At 52.4% G+C, this 18,146-nt stretch overlaps 2 protein-coding genes across 6 annotated transcripts in view; one reads left to right on the plus strand and one right to left on the minus strand.

Moving 5' to 3' along the window:
• Positions 1-18,146, plus strand: part of LOC122391445 (DNA-directed RNA polymerase I subunit RPA12-like) — a 54,976-nt gene that overhangs the window by 25,042 nt on the left and 11,788 nt on the right. For all 5 annotated transcript variants that reach the window (XM_043385359.1, XM_043385354.1, XM_043385357.1 and 2 more), the window contains exon 3: positions 2,346-2,568. In XM_043385359.1, the coding sequence (XP_043241294.1) occupies positions 2,346-2,568 (223 nt within the window). The remainder of the gene's footprint in view (positions 1-2,345; positions 2,569-18,146) is intronic.
• Positions 7,997-10,347, minus strand: LOC122391442 (uncharacterized protein K02A2.6-like). Its single transcript, XM_043385347.1, has 2 exons — positions 8,574-10,347; positions 7,997-8,130 (listed from the first exon to the last, which is right to left on the minus strand). Exons 1-2 carry the CDS (start codon positions 10,329-10,331, stop codon positions 8,092-8,094), a joined length of 1,797 nt encoding a protein of 598 aa, XP_043241282.1. The 5' UTR covers positions 10,332-10,347; the 3' UTR covers positions 7,997-8,091.

The following is an 18,146-nucleotide window of genomic DNA, read 5'->3' on the forward strand; positions in this document are numbered from 1 at the left end:
TTTGACCCGATGTAGGTCAGTAATTCGATGACACCCACCACCCCAGCCGCGGTCACAGGTGCCTGTGGGACCCGTCCCTGAGCAGCGTCTTCCCAGCGGCGTCGGCGTGGTACAGAGGCAGTCGGCGCCTCCCGTGGGACGTGATCCCGATCATCGGCCGACCCCGTGACCCGAGGTCACCACTGAAGGCGACAGATGCCACCTGGGGACGAACACGTGCTGATGTGGCGCAAAATACACACCCGTAATTAGCAGCGTCTTGGCCGTAAGGCCCAGACGCCGTAAATCGACTGATCCCATTGGCTTCATTCGAGGTGGATAGCGGATTTCACGCCCAAATACATAGAGTTTACTCCGTGATAACCTTTGTTTCGAATATAATCCATGACGTTTATGATTATTTCGACGACAAACACCAGTTAACCAGGGCAGGAAATAAGGCAACTTATGGTACGCGGCTGTGTTGAAGGTGTGCGGGCATGCTCATTGCTCATACAGCGTACGCCAGGGCAATGTTGGTATCGATGCATCCCATCTCATCTCGGGTCACAGGAGAGACGGAATCGTTCAATACCTGGGGAGGATAGCGAGCAGCTGTTCTCCAGCCGCTCCGTTGGCCTCACTGCTGATCCGGCACCAGCCGTGTGACGGACAGACGCAGACGACGGCACGGGCGCAAAAACGGGCAGAGGCTACAAAAACCAGGTGTTAGTGTCATTCGATGGATCCAAGTGGATAATGATGCATCGGCGTATTTGTATTCAAACACGTATATTGAGGCAGATAAACAATAAAATGTCCTGTTTCCATATATCCTGTTACGGAATCTGTTTGTCCGAGTTTTTTATTTGTGATTTCATCAAACGTGAATCTCGCTGAAGCGCAACATAGTGCAATATTGCATTCAACGTCTGACCATTTATAACGTGAATGCAATATCACGGTAGCTGTGAAAGGAAAAGGCAGCTGGTAGTGACATGTAGACTACCAGTTTTCATTTCCTGTAAGCCCTGAAATAGCGTGGCGTTTGTTTGTAAGGGAGGGGAAATCCACCGGCCAAAAACAAACGGTGACCGCTGCTTTGGTCTCGGTGTCGGTCAGTGGTCTCGGCGTCGGTCATTGGTCATTGTGATGACCGACGGTGGAAGGCGCAGGATCTGCGATGTGCATAATGGGTACCTACCATTGTGAATGAGGCTACAATGGCTTCTCGATAGTGTAATGGATAAACCCTTTATGAGAGGCGTATGGTGGAAATGGGTCACTTTTACTGTGCCAGTGTTTTAATAGGAGTTTGATGTCCAGTTTGGCATAAGATTTATAAAATGTTTTTGATTCAAAATCCTCAGCAGTAATTTCATCGATCGTCATTGAACTGTCCTTATGGTGTCTAGACATCCATTGGTCATAATTATCAAATAAGTGAAGACGATTTCATTCTAACTCCATTAAGAACGGAATTACGTCTGGTCGGCGGTTAATCGCGGCGGTCTCTGCTCGGCCTGTGCCACAGCTTTGTCGAACCACACTCGTCTGAGGCCCGCCAGCTGGACCTCAATCGGCGGGCCTTTGCGGACTCCACTCGGGCCGCGCCGCTGCCTAACGACATTGGCCCGCGGGCGACACGCACTTTGGAGACGCGCCGACACTGTGCGTGCGGCGGGTGACGATCTGTGCGAAGTGTTCCCATTTCGCCGGATGGCTGTAGCGCTGGGGTAATACTCGTCGGGTTTGTCCCAAATAGCCCTGTGCTCGTGATGGTAATGACGAAATGTATTGCCCGCGGCAGAGTGGGAGAGGTCAGCACGCCGGGTACATGCGCTTTGTGTGTGATGTTCGTGTAGAGGATAATCATAATCCAACGAGCACGCACGCGAGCAATAACCCTGAAATGTGATGGCACCCGGTGCAATGATGCAATAAAACTGACCCAGGCCAACAACTGGTCATAACGTACGATGTTGGCGGTGCGATTTCAAAATAAGTTGTTTTCAAGCCCAACCAATTCAGATAATGAGCTCACGCTTGCCATTGAGGCATGCCATCATCCACTCATACTTTGTAGCGTTTCTGTCTTTGTTTCTCCCTTACCTATCCGTAGGCTTGTAACAAATGTGGCCGGCCGTTTTCCGCACAGTCTTTGACGGGGCATTTATTTAATTCTTGCGAAACTCTTGTTTTTGTGTTTTTGGCGAATACCGTTTTGTTTTGTTTTGAAAATACGAACGTTTTTTTAGATACAATAAACTCCGTCCTTTGATATGAATAGTAAGAACTATTTCCCTCCCAAGAGTCACCTCACGACTCACGTCCACCTCGCTCACCTCCCGCTCGTCTTCCCACAGACCAGCTCGGCAAGGAGGTGACGTACGTCATCAAGTTCAACGACTTGGACGTCTACACCCGCGGCAAGGAGCAGTCGTCGGACGGCGCGGCGGCCGAGGCCAGTGGACCGGTCGCCGAGAAAACGTGTCCCCGCTGCGGCCATCCAGAGATGAGCTACGCCACGGCGCAGCTGCGCTCGGCCGACGAGGGCCAAACCATCTTCTACACGTGCCCCAAATGCGCGTGAGTATGGCGTGGGTGCTCTGCTGAGCTGGGGAGGGGTGCTGGGTGGGGTGGACAGGGGGTGGACGACTGTGGACAGGAGTCAGACGCGTTGTGGAACGTGGACAGTGGTTGGTGGACACACATTGTTGTGCGTGAGCAATGGATTGGTGCAACAGGTGGTTGACGGTTGACATTGATCTTTGCTTGGTGAACGTAATCGGTCGCCTACTGCTTCAGTTCAACTCGCTCCAGTTTTCCTTCCAGTGGGCGCTCTCTGTCGCAAAAGAGCGAAGATTATGTTTTTCAGAGACATACTTTTCTGTCCCATTAGGTAATCTTGCGTCATTAAGGGATTAGGGAGACGCTAGGCACATAAGTCATTTCGATCTCAGTAATTCCAGCCGTAATCCACCATCCATCATCGCGTTGCTCGTTTTGTCCCGACAAAGTGCTCCTTTTGTCTGTCAATGAACGGCTTTCGCGAATCACTTGAGCTCAAACTATCAGGCGTAACTCGAAAGCAACTTTTTATGGAGAAACATTAGGTACTCCAAATCTTTGCATAATCCTAGTCGCGAAAACTTTGGAAAGGTACCGATAATGATCGCTGACATAATTCGAATCGCCATTCTCGCCGGATACTCGGGAAAGAGGTTACATATCATTAGGCCAGGGTACGTTACCAGGCTGTGCTGCAATCGGCTGAATTTTGCTAGCCTTACACCAGAAACCAAGAATCTGTCCAATTCGGCTCGAAGTGCGAGGCTTACGTCCCTGTTCGTAGTCAGTTTTCATGGTCTCACTCATCTGCATGCTGCTTGGTAAAGAGGAGGAGCATGAATCGGGCGCAGAATGAGCCTTTCACCGAGAGTATGATATCTTTTTCTGCCGATTGAACCTTCAAAAAGCGGCCGGATGGCAGAGGGTTGGCGAGCGGGCGCGGCTGGGAGAAAGTGGTCCGACGTGCCGACGACGTCTCCGCTGCTGTCTGGGAGGCTATGTGATAAGGCCGACAATTAGCCCGGCTTTCCGAGGTGATATATTGTCTGAGGGCAGACACTGCTCCTGAAATATCACAGCAGTTGAGAGCATTCAAGGGACACAAAATGCGGCTAGATGATAGAATGCTTTCGAAGGATGTGCTATATATATACTGGTTAGCAGCGCCGTTGTTGTATTTTCGTTGACTTCATATGAGAGGAAATTATGTGAAGCTTATCCACATATAATTTGCATATGGTGAGACCTGCTTGGGGCCATTCATTTGCGATGAGGTGATAAGCCGTTCAACGCAAATGTGGTCATCCGGATCGCAAGTGCACCAGAACCGGTGTCATTGTATCACATAGTTAGACATCGATACTGAAGATGAAAGCGTTTTTGATTTGTACCTATCGAACTGTGCTCCGTTCTGAAACCGCTGAGCCGTTTTCAGAACGGTCTCGGTCTCGTTCGGTCTCTCGTTAACAGTCTCGTTTATGGTCAGACTGGTCACTGCTGCGGACTCCGTACAAATGGGCGAGATCCGCTGAGTGCTCTGCGTATTTACTTTGTTTTAGCAGGTGTTCTTTTGGGACTTTTGAATGGTTGGGGTCTGCCTTGTGCGTTTCTCATTTTGCCAGCTGCAGTGACTCGGCGGTAGTGCTGCTGAAGAAACGTTGCTGAACTTAAAAACAAAAGACTGGCTACTGATCAGTTGCACACCGAATGAATTTTTGGGTTTGTCTTTGTTTCTTTGGCCATATTGGGCAAATCTCCGGTTCGCGTCACTTCCGTGTTATTGGTAGCCTGAAGCCATCTCGTCAGATCAGACCGTGCTATTGAATATGGTAGAGCTGCGGCACGGCTCTGGACCGCCGGAGGTACCGAGAGATAATGGGAGTGGAAACTGGAAACTTGCGATATCCTTTGATCTAAACTTTTGACACAATTATGCTCTTTATGGGCTCTGAAGTCCTATTGCCCTTTTTCTAATATAATGCCGTATTAGCTAGCTGTACACCTTTGCAATCTACACATTCACATGAAATAGATCACGTAGCTGCACGTCCGGTTGCTGAGCGATCGATGTCACATATCAGTAGCACGCGCTGTTCCACTGCTAAAGAAGCGCGCTCCGCCCCACCTGCCAGTCAGCCGGCAGGTACCGGTTCGTCTCGGTGTTCTCGCCTCATCAGTCCGTCCCCGGCACCATCAGCCGTCGTGCTGTATTGTTTTCCGGCCGATATTAATCTGCCCCGGCCGTCTGCGCCTTTTACGTCACTCGCCTTGCGACGCCTCCGCGGATGTCAAGCTTTCTCCGTGTCAATCCGCCACCGCAATATGTTACCCTCGGCCGACCGGGGGCGGCAGAACGGATGAGTGAGGGGAGGGGGGGGGGAGATTGCCGTCGGGTCGGGATTGAGTCGGTCGCTGCGCTGGTCAGTCCTGCACTTTGCGTAGTGGTGTTCCGAGTAGGAGATGAAGGTTGCGCAGATGAGACGTGCAGAGCGCAGCTGAGGCGTGATGTGGCGCAGTTGGATGAGGATATCTTTCTCGTTAATCCGTTACATAGATAGAGCCGATCGTCATAGAATGAAAGACGAGCTGAGACTTCGTGTTAGGTTTTGATAAGGTGTTGGCCAATGCGTGATGAAGTTCTTTAGTGCTCCAGCTGAGGTTCATTTGCGTAGTTTGTTCATTTCGCACTTGTGTTATGAAGAGGCTTGACGGCGCAGTAGCACAAAAGTATTTTATACACCTGCCAGTATTTTATACACCTGGTACATGCCGAGATGTGTTTAGGGGAATACCAAGACTCCAGTTCTGCACTCCAGTCACGTGTTCAGATATGAAATGTGTTCGAACCGCCAGCTGCTACTCGTTGCACCAGCGTACCACTGGTGTTTCATGATCCCTGGCATGACGCTGTTCTGATGCGCATTACCTTGACGAGCGCCTCTGACGCCGTGTGGGTCTCATCACCGGAGCTGGTGCCTCCTGTGCCCAATGTCCGATGCGGGCGTTGGAAGCGAGGCTGTGTGGGCGTCGCGACGCGCTCCCAGTTCGTCAGTGGGCGGTGGTGATACGGGGACCGACGGCGTACCGTGTCCTCACGGCGGTGACGAACTGCTCGTACTGCGCCGCACGGGCGCGGTGTCACTGTGGGGAGAAGGAAATGCCCCTCCGTGCGTGATTTGTATTGCAATCCCGACTCCTAAGATCCTCTGATATATGGTGTGCGAACACCTAGCCCACTCGATCTGAAACTTTGATGTCAGTTTAGCTCCTGGCGTGCATAAAACTCCATTTTACCAAGCTAATTTTAAAGCGCTATAATGTATATTTTGATGTTTGTTACAAGTTTTTTTTATTTATCCGTTCAACTTTGAATAACATTTCTGCTGTTCGCACTTAATTTTGGTGGCATTTAAACGAATATCGTTTTCTAATTCCACGACATTATCATTAATTTTCCGAGTCGCAATTTCCTCAAAACATCCTGCTCAAAGTCACTGCCTGGCATTTGTTTTGCAGGGGATCTCTGCAATACAAAACTTCTGCAGCAGACTTATGCACAATGTCTCGCCGTGCCAGTGGTAATTAGGGAATGGCTAGAGTTAGTCGAGATCCGTCTGGCAGCACTGAAAATCAGTGGATAATGTCACGACTACACCATGTTTGCATGAATCTGTATACTATATAGCAACATTGAGAACTGCCTTGGTTAATTCCTTTTGACATGCGTAGTATTGCTTGTCGTAAAATGCACGGTGCGCATGCTTTAGATGCCCATTTGACGTGGATCTCTTGTCAAATGCCGGATAAGCTGAAGTGAGTCGATGGATTTTCGGTGACTCCGGCTGCGACTCCGGCTCCAGTTTCCAAAATCGACTTCTACTCCGACTCGGTCAGGAATGTGGACTGTGACCGACTCCGACTCCGACTCCGACTCCGACTCCGACTCCGACGCCGACCCCGACGCCGACTCCGCAGTCCTGATTGTGGCACATGTGCAAACTCTTTAGACCGAGTATGAACTTATGACTAAATACACTAAATATACCTACCGTTTTCATACGAGATGTTATAATCACTCACAGAATATCGATAAGCTCCTGTGAAGCCAATATTTTGTAAAACAATACACCCGACAGACTGGAGCGAAACCTTAAATTCCTCATCTCGGGTTATTTCGTTTTTTGTTGACCTCAAGGCCTCCCCATCCAATCGCGCCCTGCCAATCTAGGTTGTGCCCGATCAAAAGGCTGATCGAGTATAGCGCCGCTGTGGGCTGGACCATCGATAGCGGTCCTTTCAGAGCGCCTCACTTGCAGGCAGTATGGTTCCGTCGGACTATTTTCAGTCAGCTCAGTTCCCATAAATTGAGGTGTTCCGGAATAATTTTCCAGGAGTCCTGATTAGCTCAAATAATCTATGTTTGCATTTATTTGATGCTAAGGTCTTTCCTGATTGAGTTTGGAGCTTTATTGACCGTCGGTGATTGCAATCTGATATTCAAACGAGTCTCGGGTGGCAAATACCCTCTGGTAGTAAATGATATTTCAAGTTGATATGTTCCGGTATTTAATGCAGCTGTCGCACCTGTAAACGGAGTCTGTGAGCTACGTAATCCATTGCGTTTCTTGGAATGATTGTTGGATCAGTCAAGCCGAAAGAGCGGATCGTCGGGGAGGGGGAGAGGGAAGATGAGCGCTAAACACGGTCGTCGTGCCAATCGGTCAGGGTAACCGCCGTCAGTGGCTACTGGCTCTACCTTTATCACCCCCCCCCCCCTCTTACTGTGAGTGATGTCCACTCCAACGCCGCCGGGCACATGGTGCTCGATCAAACGTCAGCGCCGACCCTCCTCTGTTCCACTCTCGTTCTGATCCCCGCGACCACCTCTGGTGAGCGACCTCAATCCTCTTGCACCAAAATACCTCAAACTCTACTTAGATAGATTGTGGTTTCCTTAGCTTCGCTCTCACCGGACACCTCCCACTCGAAAAACTACCCGTGATAATTTACTTAGAAACTCTAACGAGCAGCTATAGGTTTGGGTTAGGAGCTGATGCAAAAGAAACTACCAACGTTGTTGTGTATCGAGTGGTCAGTACTTTCCTTATTCTGCTACTTCCGATTGTACTTCATGCTTTTGGCTGACTCCAAAGACTCCTTTTTACTCAGAACGTTTCTTCCATACTACACAAGGCCAAGAACAACAACTTCCAAGGTTCTCCATATGAGGCACACTCTCTAAATCCAGGCAGAGTAAATGACGTCACAAGAGACATCATCCTAATACACAACACTCCTCCCCACTAAACAACACTTTACAGGTTCATGCGCACTACAGGTTTACGCTCACGCTGGGGATGAGTGCGCAGTTCTGGGGTCTTCCGGATGACGTCCGCTGGACGTGCCCTAGGACCTACAGTCTCTTGTTCAGTGTTCGCCTTCGCTGCTGACGCTGCTTCAGGTGACTGTGTTGCAGCGATCCCATCTTCCTCCAGCACGAGCCCGCGGTTACCGGTTGAAGTTACCGACTGTTCCACAGCGCTATGCAGTGGCGGTCCATGTTCCCGCTGCACCGCTGGTGCGTCTTGCGCTGGGAGATTGCAGTGCTCAGACGGATTTATCTCCTGCCGCAGATTAGTCACTGGAGGTCGGACACCTGGCAGACAGACAATCTGATCGATGTGTCGACGCCACACTTCGTCTTGCACTTGGACTAGGTAGTGTTTACTGCCTTGTCGTTCGATGACGTCTCCCTCCCTCCATTTCTGTGCACCTCGGTAGTCGCGGACCAGGACTGATTCGCCGACTTCGAGCGTTCTGTCGGTTCCCTTCTGTGATCTTTCTACTTGTTCCTGTTGCTTCTCTCGAACTTCACTTGCGAGGTTGGGCTTCAGGAGGTCCAGGCGGTTTCGTAGCGGCCTGCCCAGCATCAACTCCGCCGGTGTACGTCCTGTTAACGCTTGTGGCGTACTGCGGTACGCCATCAGGAAGTTCGGGATGTTGACCTTCTTGCCTTTTGAGGCCTTCAGCAGGTTCTTCAGACAACCCACTGCTCTTTCCGCAGCTCCGTTAGTGGACGGCTTGTACGGCGCTGTGACACTGTGCTTGATTCCGTTCCTCTCCAAGAACCCTTCGAAGTCCTTGCTGACGAGTTGTGGACCATTATCCGTGACCAGTTGGTGAGGCAGTCCCCACCTAGCGAACAGGTTCAGCAGGTATTCAATCGTCTTCTCTGTTGTGATGGTCTTCATTGGAGCGATTTCCATCCACTTCGAGTAGCTGTCGATGACAACCACGTAGAATCTACCTTCCACAGGACCAGCGAAATCTAGATGTATCCGTTGCCAGGGTCCCTTGGCATACTCCCATGGGTGGAGATCTCCGCTTGGTGGCTCTGCTCGCTTTTGCCAGCAGCCTTCGCAGTTCCGGACTTCCGCCTCGATCTGCTTGTCCATGTTCGGCCACCAGACGTGCATCCTTCCGAGCTGCTTCATCTTCACCATTCCTTGATGTCCGGCATGCAGCTCGCTCAGCACTCTGGATCTCAGGTTCGGCGGAACCACGACGCGACATCCCCACATTAGACATCCGCGCTCCACGGTCAGTTCGGTTTGCCTCATCTTGAATGGTTGTAGCTCTTCATTTACGGCTTCTGACCAGCCGTTGTGCACGAAGTGCATCACCTTCGCCAGGATTGGGCTTCTGGCCGTCTCTCGTTGAATCGCTGCGGCCGTCACCGGACTTAGCGACTCCAGTTGTCCGATCAGACAGACAGTGCACTCGTCTTCTGGTGCTTCTGACTTCAGCACTGAGCCTTCTCTCGGTAGACGTGAGAGCCAATCAGCTACTGGAATCTGTTCCGACTTCCTGACTTCCACAGAGAAATCGTACTCCGCCAACTTCATCGCCCATCTCTGGATCCGTGAGGCAGCCAACGTCGGCAGCGGCGCCTTAGGTCCAAAGACGTGAGCTAGCGGCTTGTTGTCCGTTACGAGCTTGAAATGGCGCCCGTACAGGAACTGCTTCAGTCGCTGAAATGCCCAGACTACACAGAGTCCTTCCCTTTCTATCTGAGAGTATTTCCGCTCGTGTTCACTCAGCGATCTTGACACGTACATGATCGGCCGCTCATCCTTCCCTTGAACGAGTACGGCGCCTAGTCCTTCTGGACTAGCGTCCGTGATCACCGTCACCTGCTCCGTCACGTCGAAATGACGCAGCACTTCCGTTGATGACAGCTGTCTCTTGATGCTGTTGAAGCTGGCTTCACACTCTGCAGTCCACTTCCATTCGCTGTCTTTCTTCAGGAGTTCATTCAACGGCCTTGCTGTCTTCGAGAGGTTCTTCAGGAAGCGGTTGTAGAACGTGACAACACCGAGAAACTCACGAACTTCTTTCTGGTTGGTGGGTGCTCTTGCGTTCAGCACGGCTTTCACACGTTCTGGATCTGTTCTGATGCCCTCGGCTCCTAGCCTGAGCCCTAGGTACCGGACTTCCTTTGTCAGAAACTGACATTTCTCCTTTTTCAGACGCAGACCGTGTGACTTCATGATCTGCATCACTTCGTCCAGTCGCTTCAGTGCTTCTTCTTCAGTTCTTCCTGTGATGAGCATATCATCCAACAGACACTTCACTCCAGGCACATTCTTGAGGATTCTGTCCATTTCCCTCTGGAAGAGCATTGGACTTGACTTCACCCCGTATGGTAGTCGCAGCATACGGTGCATCCCCCATGGTGTGTTGAGAACACAGTACTCCTGGCTTTCTGTGCTGAGGGGCATCTGCAGATACGCTTGGGAGAGGTCAATTACTGAGATGTAATTGATTACTGCTAATCCAATGGGGTATCCCCGCGTGAGTTCGAATCTCATCCTTGTCGCCATTTTGTTGTGTATCGAGTGGTCAGTACTTTCCTTATTCTGCTACTTCCGATTGTACTTCATGCTTTTGGCTGACTCCAAAGACTCCTTTTTACTCAGAACGTTTCTTCCATACTACACAAGGCCAAGAACAACAACTTCCAAGGTTCTCCATATGAGGCACACTCTCTAAATCCAGGCAGAGTAAATGACGTCACAAGAGACATCATCCTAATACACAACAAACGTAATGTATGCTAGTTGTGTAAGCACGAACATAGTTTTTTTCGCTTTAACTAGCTCCGTATTTTAGTGTGAGAGACCTCAGGTCGCGTATCCTCCGGCCGGCGCGCGAGGGCTGCCTGTTCGCGGGTCATTTTGGCGACGACTGTCGGTTGTGGAGTGGGACGGGCACTAATGGGCCGGGTGAGACGTGACCCGCCCCCGGCACGCGGCGCTGTGATGAAACGTCAACCGTTCCGCGTCAGCGCGACTGGTGTGCGGTGTTTATTTTCGACACCCCTGACCGAGCGGCCGGTTACCAACCAGCTCAGCCGCCAGCCGCACCGCTCGCCAGCGGTGCAGGCTGACGTTCGTGGGTGAGAAAAACGTCGGGAGTTCGGCATTCGTGGGTTTGCTACTTCGTCCCATAGCTAGACAGTCAGTGTGCGCTGCATCTATTTTTTTCAGAAATGAAGGATAGGCTTTTGGCTTTTTGGATTCGGCTTTTTGTTTGTAAGATAATTGATCATGAAGCATGATACCAAAATATCATGAACGGTTGTCCTGCTTCAGTGGGATCTAATGAGCAATTGCTTATTTGTTGTAGCTAAACTCGATTGCGTAGATAAGTGCAACACACTGAGAAGATTGTACATATGTGGCTCCTTCCTCAGTAATGCGTCGCTTCCGTTACCACGCCGACATTCAGTAATGACCAAATTGGGCTTGGGTTCTGAGCTCGCCTGATCCAAGCAGGCTACTCAATTTTCCTTTTTTCCTGTCTTAATCTCGTCCTGATATGATCCGTGTGCTGTATTGTTGACGAGTGGGCGTCTGGTCTCGCAGTGCCGCGAAGTCGTGCTTTTTACGGCTTATTGTCCCATTGTGGCGGGATGTGTTGGATGAATTGCGCAGTGAGCTACGCGCCAGATGTGTCCAAATGCGCCGGCACCGCCCCTGGTCGCATTTGTCGGGCTGCATCAGACATTGACACAGACTTGAAGGAACCTGACTAAAGTGGGTGTGACTGTAAAAGATATGGTGGCTTACGTCATCCACCTTTGTAGCATATAGCCATGCAGCCATTGCCATTTAGTACAGTTTGACAGCCATTTTGCGTCATGTCGTACGAAGGAGCACCACGTCATATATCCATTGGACTTTTCCATCTTCATTCATCTCATATTGTATAAACAGATCGGCGAAGCCCTGCACATGTATGATATCTCTTTGTAATATCCTGTAACTCAAATCTCATGTTTTGTTCGCGTCATTCCGGGAAATCTTGTTATATAAGGCTGTGTGCAGCCATATTTGCTTCACCAGTCGCCTATTCATTTAGACTAAAGTTTCTTCATCTCCGGCCGGCTGGCCCGGATCGAAGGCGGTCTGTTTGGCGGACCATGACTGTGACACTGGCCGGCGGCCGGGCGGTGATCGGTCTATCCTCTGTTTGGGTATGGCCAAAGTACAGTCAGTCTCAAGTACCGTGCATCGGTGCGGTGGATCCATCAAGCCCGACCGAGGAATGGCTGGTAACTTTGAGTCACCGAACCAACTTGCATCCTCCTCATTCATCCCCGAGGTCAGTTGGTTCGGCGACTCTTTAAGTTTAGCAGCCCTTCCTCAGCGGGGCTTGATGGATCCGCCGCACCGATGCGCGGTTCTGTCAAAGACTGACTGTGCACTGTGCAGATGTTGGTCGGCGTGTCGACAGCGCGCCTCTGTCCACTGCACACGTACCGCCGCGCTGAGCGCCGCCGGAAAACATGTTTGTGGCGCTGTGAGATGAGCTGCTGTCTCGACCATCACACCCTGAGCACGGACATCTGCTCTCGGTTGTAGGGTCGGAATGGGCCCGTCCGTCTGCAGGGAGGAAATTGGCCGCCAAGACGGCGACTTGTTGAATAGTGGTCATAACGTGGACAGGCTCAAAAGATGTTTTTACCGTTCAGTGCGTGTTTGCCTCTTCTTTTGTGATGTGCATGCAGGATGATGTAGGCTTTCGTACTTCTTTGCTTTTTAGTTGTTTGCACATCTATTTTATGAAGGAAAAGGCAAAATATTATTTGGCGGTGAATTACCTTTTTTGCGTTGATGACGTGCATTGACGGCACCCGTGGCTGTTCAAACCTGTCTTCATTCCCCGCACCGGCCCGTTACTCTACATTTTCGTTCCGAGTTCTGAACACAGACGGGGTCTGGCTCTGGACCTCAGCTCGGTGTACCATGGTGCGCAACTGAGCAACCGATGGGTGTAATGAACTGGCTCCTGAGGGGCGCCGATACACAGTGATGCAAATGGGGTTCACGAGTGGCCATAAATACCCAAAAGTCAAGTTTACCAAATCCAGTTAATTGCGATATGGCCGAGTAGACAAATGTTTGGGGCATCTGAAACCACATGGTTTTCATGTTTTTGTCAAAACCGGCCTCGTGTATCATCGTCAGAAGTCGTGACATTTTCTAGGTCGTAAAATGACGGTCAGACACTCGCAATTTCAAACGCCGCTGGTTTGCGTTCATTTCGTACAAATTGAAAAAATTATGCATGAGAATGATCCCCAAAGCCTTCTGCTTCTAATGCCGGGTCACAAAAAGCCGTATCTCATTCGCTTTGGCGGTAATCTGACTATTTATCATCGTGTTGCAATCGCAGTTTTTTACTAAGAAAAAAATGCTTTCGTTTCACCTACAGCACTTAACACAGTGCGTGCCCGTTAGTCCACCATACCATAGCCTTCCTTAATCATTTCTGAGTCGCATCGTGAAAGAATTAAGGCGCTATCACAGGGCTGACCGGCGCTACAGAGGTTTTTGTCCGGGCGGTCGGGTGCCGCAGTGGGCGGGTGAGTGCCGCCGCGCGGCGTCCGGGCGGCGCGGCGGCGCGGCCGCCCGGGCCGCCCGCTGCGCCGGGAATACGATTCAACCCTCATTCGACTTTTTTGCGCTCGAATTCGACTTTGCGCAAAATAAAACGACAGCGCTTAAAAGCGACAGTTGCCGCAAATTGCACACTCAAACTGCGCTGAAATACGACATTTCTTTCATGTCGCAAAATCTTCAAAGTTATGCATTCTAGGAAGCTCGCTGCAATGAAAAGAGGTAAATTTAGCCCCCCGGAATATGTGATAGTATCAGGACACTGTTTGATTCCGCCACAAATGAGAAAAACGCGATGCAGAACGATGCGGTGAAACTGCGCTCATTCGCGACAAATCGTGGGTAAATTGCGCCTGTATTCAACAGTCCTGTTGGAGCCTGAGTGGTCGAGCACTTTCCGTTTTTCTGTTCTCATTCGTTTATTTCGTAACCAATCTTTAAAAAATGATGCTCATTTGAAAGAGATTTTCTCGCTCGTCATTTCTGATGCATAATGCATACATTTGGTACATCACACTCACAACCATATGTACTTGAATTTTCAGATGAAGGATTTTGCCGCGAAGACGGAGTGGATGTCGTATACCTTACCTAGATGTTGAGCTGGAATTCGGTGAACAAGTTTTTTTAAAATAATGACCTGAAGGTGACCCAAACACTTTTAATTGATAGGTGTGTTTGCAAAACGCATTCCGACAGCTTTTTTTTGCTTTTAACACTGTATTTTTCTCGAAATACCTGTTTGAATAATTTTCCCGAGTCGACTTCAGGCGCAATTATCAGACACTTAGCCTAAAAACGACACTACCGAGTCAGATAAAAGCGCACTGCGCCATTTTACGACACTCTGCAGTATGATCCGAGCGCATATGCGCCCTTTCCAGACACTTTTATGTTTGATTTGGGCGCATTGCACTTACACTTGACGGCACAATTTACTTGACAGAGGCGGCTTCAGCCACTGGTTTTGTGGATTTAATGCCTTTTATGCTATACTTTAGCATGTTTAGGTGTTAACGATCAGTTTTGTTGTATTTACTCTATGCACATACTTACCTGTTGCTTGCGCGGGACCCCTCTTCATTAGGCCTGTTATGCGTAAAGTATTAGCGGAGGGGATTTCCTTCGCACTGGTGTATGTGCTGCCAAATGTGTCCGTGTGGCGCTCAGCTGGTCGGTGTTGGCCGAGATATGAATGCATAGGTGTATGCAAGGCGGACGGCTCCAGTGGCGGTCGCAGGGGGGGGGGGGGGCATCAGGGCCATGCCCCCCCAAAAGGCAAATCAGGGGGGCATCATATCATTTGCCCCCCCCCCCCAAAAAAAAACGATGGGCCCCCATGGCCGTATGGGGCCCTGGCCCGTATTCGATTGTCACGAGGCTCGAGAAACCCACGCCAGCTATTAACAGCTCCTATACCAGTCTTTGAGGGTCCTACACTGACCTCTGAGAGCCCTTCAGTGGCGGTCAAGCGTCCACATTGACCGCTGAGGACCCACATTGACCTCTGAGGGCCCTCCACTGGCCTTTAAGGGCCCCTAAACCGGCCTCAGGGGCCCATCCGGCGTCTGATAGCCTCACGCCGGCCTCTGGTGGCCTCATTTCTGTCTCTCTAGTCCCAAGACTAGCCTTTAAGTGCCTCTGAGGGCCCCGCACTGGATTCTGAAGACCCGATGTCGGCCTCTAAGAGCCCGCATCGGCCTCTGGGGGCCCATTTTGGCCTTTGAGGGCCCTCCGCTGGTCTCTGGGGTCCCACGCCGGCCCATGCCGGCCTTTAAGGGCCCCACACTGACCTCTAAGGGCCCCATGCTGGCCTGTAAGGACCCACATTAGCCTCTGAGGGCCCCTGCACTGGATTCTGAAGACCCAATGCCGGCCTCTCAGGGCCCGCATCGGCGTCTGAGGGCCCATCTTGGCCTTTGAGGGCCCTCCACTGGCCTCTGGGGTCCAACGCCGGCCCATGCCGGTCTTTTAGGGCCCCACACTGACCTCTGAGGGCCCATGCTGGCCTGAAAGGACACACATTAGCCTCTATGGGCCCCGCACTGGATTCTGATTTCTGAAGACCCCATGCCGGCCTCTAAGGGTCAGCATCAGCTTCTGAGGGCCCATCTTGGCCTTTGAGGGCCTTCTGTTGGCCTCTGGGTTCCAACGCCGGCCAATGCCAGTCTTTTAGGGTCCCATTCTGACCTTTGAGGGCCCCATGCCGGTCTGTATGGGCCTACATTAGCCTCTGAGGGCCCCCGCACTGGATTCTGAAGACCTGATGCCGGCCTCTAAGAGCCCGCATCGGCTTCTGAGGGCCTATCTTGGCCTTTGAGAGCCTTCTGTTGGCCTCTGGGGTCCAACGCCGGCCCATGCCGGTCTTTTAGGGCCCCACACTGACCTCTGATGGCCCGTGCTGGCCTGTAAGGACCCACCTTAGCCTCTGAGGGCCCCGCACGGGCTTCTGAAGACCTGATGCCGGCCTCTAAGAGCCCGCATCGGCCTCTGGGGGCCCATTTTGGCCTTTGAGGGCCCTCTGCTGGTCTCTGGGGTCCAACGCCGGCTCATGCCGGCCTTTAAGGGCCCCACACTGACCTCTAAGGGCCCCATGCTGGCCTGTAAGGACCCACATTACCCTCTGAGGGCCCCTGCACTGGATTCTGAAGACCCAATGCCGGCCGCTCAGGGCCCGCATCGGCGTCTGAGGGCCCATCTTGGCCTTTGAGGGCCCTCCGCTGGCCTCTGGGGTCCAACGCCGGCCCATGCCGGTCTTTTAGGGCCCCACACTGACCTCTGAGGACCCCATGCTGGCCTGAAAGGACACACATTAGCCTCTATGGGCCCCGCACTGGATTCTGAAGACCCCATGCCGGCCTCTAAGGGTCCGCATCGGCCTCTGAGGGCCCATCTTGGCCTTTGAGGGCCCTCTGCTGGCCTCTGGGTTCCAACGCCGGCCAATGACAGTCTTTTAGGGTCCCATTCTGACCTTTGAGGGCCCCATGCCGGTCTGTATGGGCCCACATTAGCCTCTGAGGGCCCCCCGCACTGGATTCTGAAGACCCGATGCCGACCTCTAAGGGTCAGCATCGGCTTCTGAGGGCCCATCTTGGCCTTTGAGGGCCTTCTGTTGGCCTCTGGGGTCCAACGCCGGCCCATGCCGGTCTTTTAGGGCCCCACACTGACCTCTGATGGCCCTTGCTGGCCTGTAAGGACCCACCTTAGCCTCTGAGGGCCCCGCACGGGCTTCTGAAGACCTGATGCCGGCCTCTAAGGGCCCGCATCGGCCTCTGAGGGCCCATCTTAGCCTTTGAGGGCCCTCTAATGGCCTCTGGGGCCCAACGCCGGCCCATGCCGGCCTTTAAGGGCTCCACACTGACCTCTAAGGGCCCCATGCTGGCCTGTAAGGACCCACATTAGCCTCTGAGGCCCCTGCACTGGATTCTGAAGACCCAATGCCGGCCGCTCAGGGCCCGCATCGGCGTCTGAGGGCCCATCTTGGCCTTTGAGGGCCCTCCGCTGGCCTCTGGGGTCCAACGCCGGCCCATGCCGGTCTTTTAGGGCCCCACACTGACCTTTGAGGACCCCATGCTGGCCTGAAAGGACACACATTAGCCTCTATGGGCCCCGCACTGGATTCTGAAGACCCCATGCCGGCCTCTAAGGGTCCGCATCGGCCTCTGGGGGCCCATCTTGGCCTTTGAGGGCCCTCTGCTAGCCTCTGGGTTCCAACGCCGGCCAATGCCAGTCTTTTAGGGTCCCATTCTGACCTTTGAGGGCCCCATGCCGGTCTGTATGGGCCCACATTAGCCTCTGAGGGCCCCCCGCACTGGATTCTGAAGACCCGATGCCGACCTCTAAGGGTCAGCATCGGCTTCTGAGGGCCCATCTTGGCCTTTGAGGGCCTTCTGTTGGCCTCTGGGGTCCAACGCCTGCCCATGCCGGTCTTTTAGGGCCCCATACTGACCTCTGATGGCCCGTGCTGGCCTGTAAGGACCCACCTTAGCCTCTGAGGGCCCCGCACGGGCTTCTGAAGACCTGATGCCGGCCTCTAAGGGCCCGCATCGGCCTCTGAGGGCCCATCTTAGCCTTTGAGGGCCCTCTAATGGCCTCTGGGGCCCAACGCCGGCCCATGTTGGTCTTTTAGGGCCCCACGCTAACCTCTGAGGGCCCCATGCTGGCCTGTAAGGACCCACATTAGCCTCTGAGTGCCCAATTCGGTTTCTGATGGTCTCAAACTGCCCTTTGCAGGTCCTGTACTGGTCTCTGAGGGCCCTAATTTTGCCCCTAAGGACCCAAACCAGCCTTTAAAGGTCCCACACCGGCCTCTGATGGTCCCAACTCCCATTTCTGTCTTTGGGACCCAAACTGACCCTTATGTGCCTCTGAGGGCCCCGTACTGGCTTCTGAAGGATCGATGCCGGCTTCTGAGGACCCATAACGGTCTTTAAGTGCCTCATACCGACACCTGAGGCCCCACACTAGCCTCTGAGGGGCCCCAAACTGGCCTATGAGGTCTCTACACCGGCCACTGATGGCCCTATTATGTTCTCTGGGGGGCTCAAGCCTTACCTTTGGGCGTCACGCACTTGCCTCTGAAGGCCCACATCAGCCTCTTGGGCCCTACCTTGGGCCTTTGCCCTTTGATGC

This window comes from Amphibalanus amphitrite, unplaced genomic scaffold (genome assembly GCF_019059575.1).
Source record: "Amphibalanus amphitrite isolate SeventyFive unplaced genomic scaffold, NRLGWU_Aamphi_draft 000437F_arrow, whole genome shotgun sequence".
Lineage (NCBI taxonomy): Eukaryota > Metazoa > Arthropoda > Thecostraca > Balanomorpha > Balanidae > Amphibalanus > Amphibalanus amphitrite.

Coding starts and splice junctions, on each gene's coding strand:
- LOC122391442 (XM_043385347.1), bottom strand. CDS start 10,331: ATGCCCCTCAGCACAGAAAGCCAGGAGTACTGTGTTCTCAACACACCA. Junction 8,131..8,573: donor GTCTGAAGAACCTGCTGAAG/GCCTCAAAAGGC, acceptor AGCGCAAGACGC/ACCAGCGGTGCAGCGGGAAC.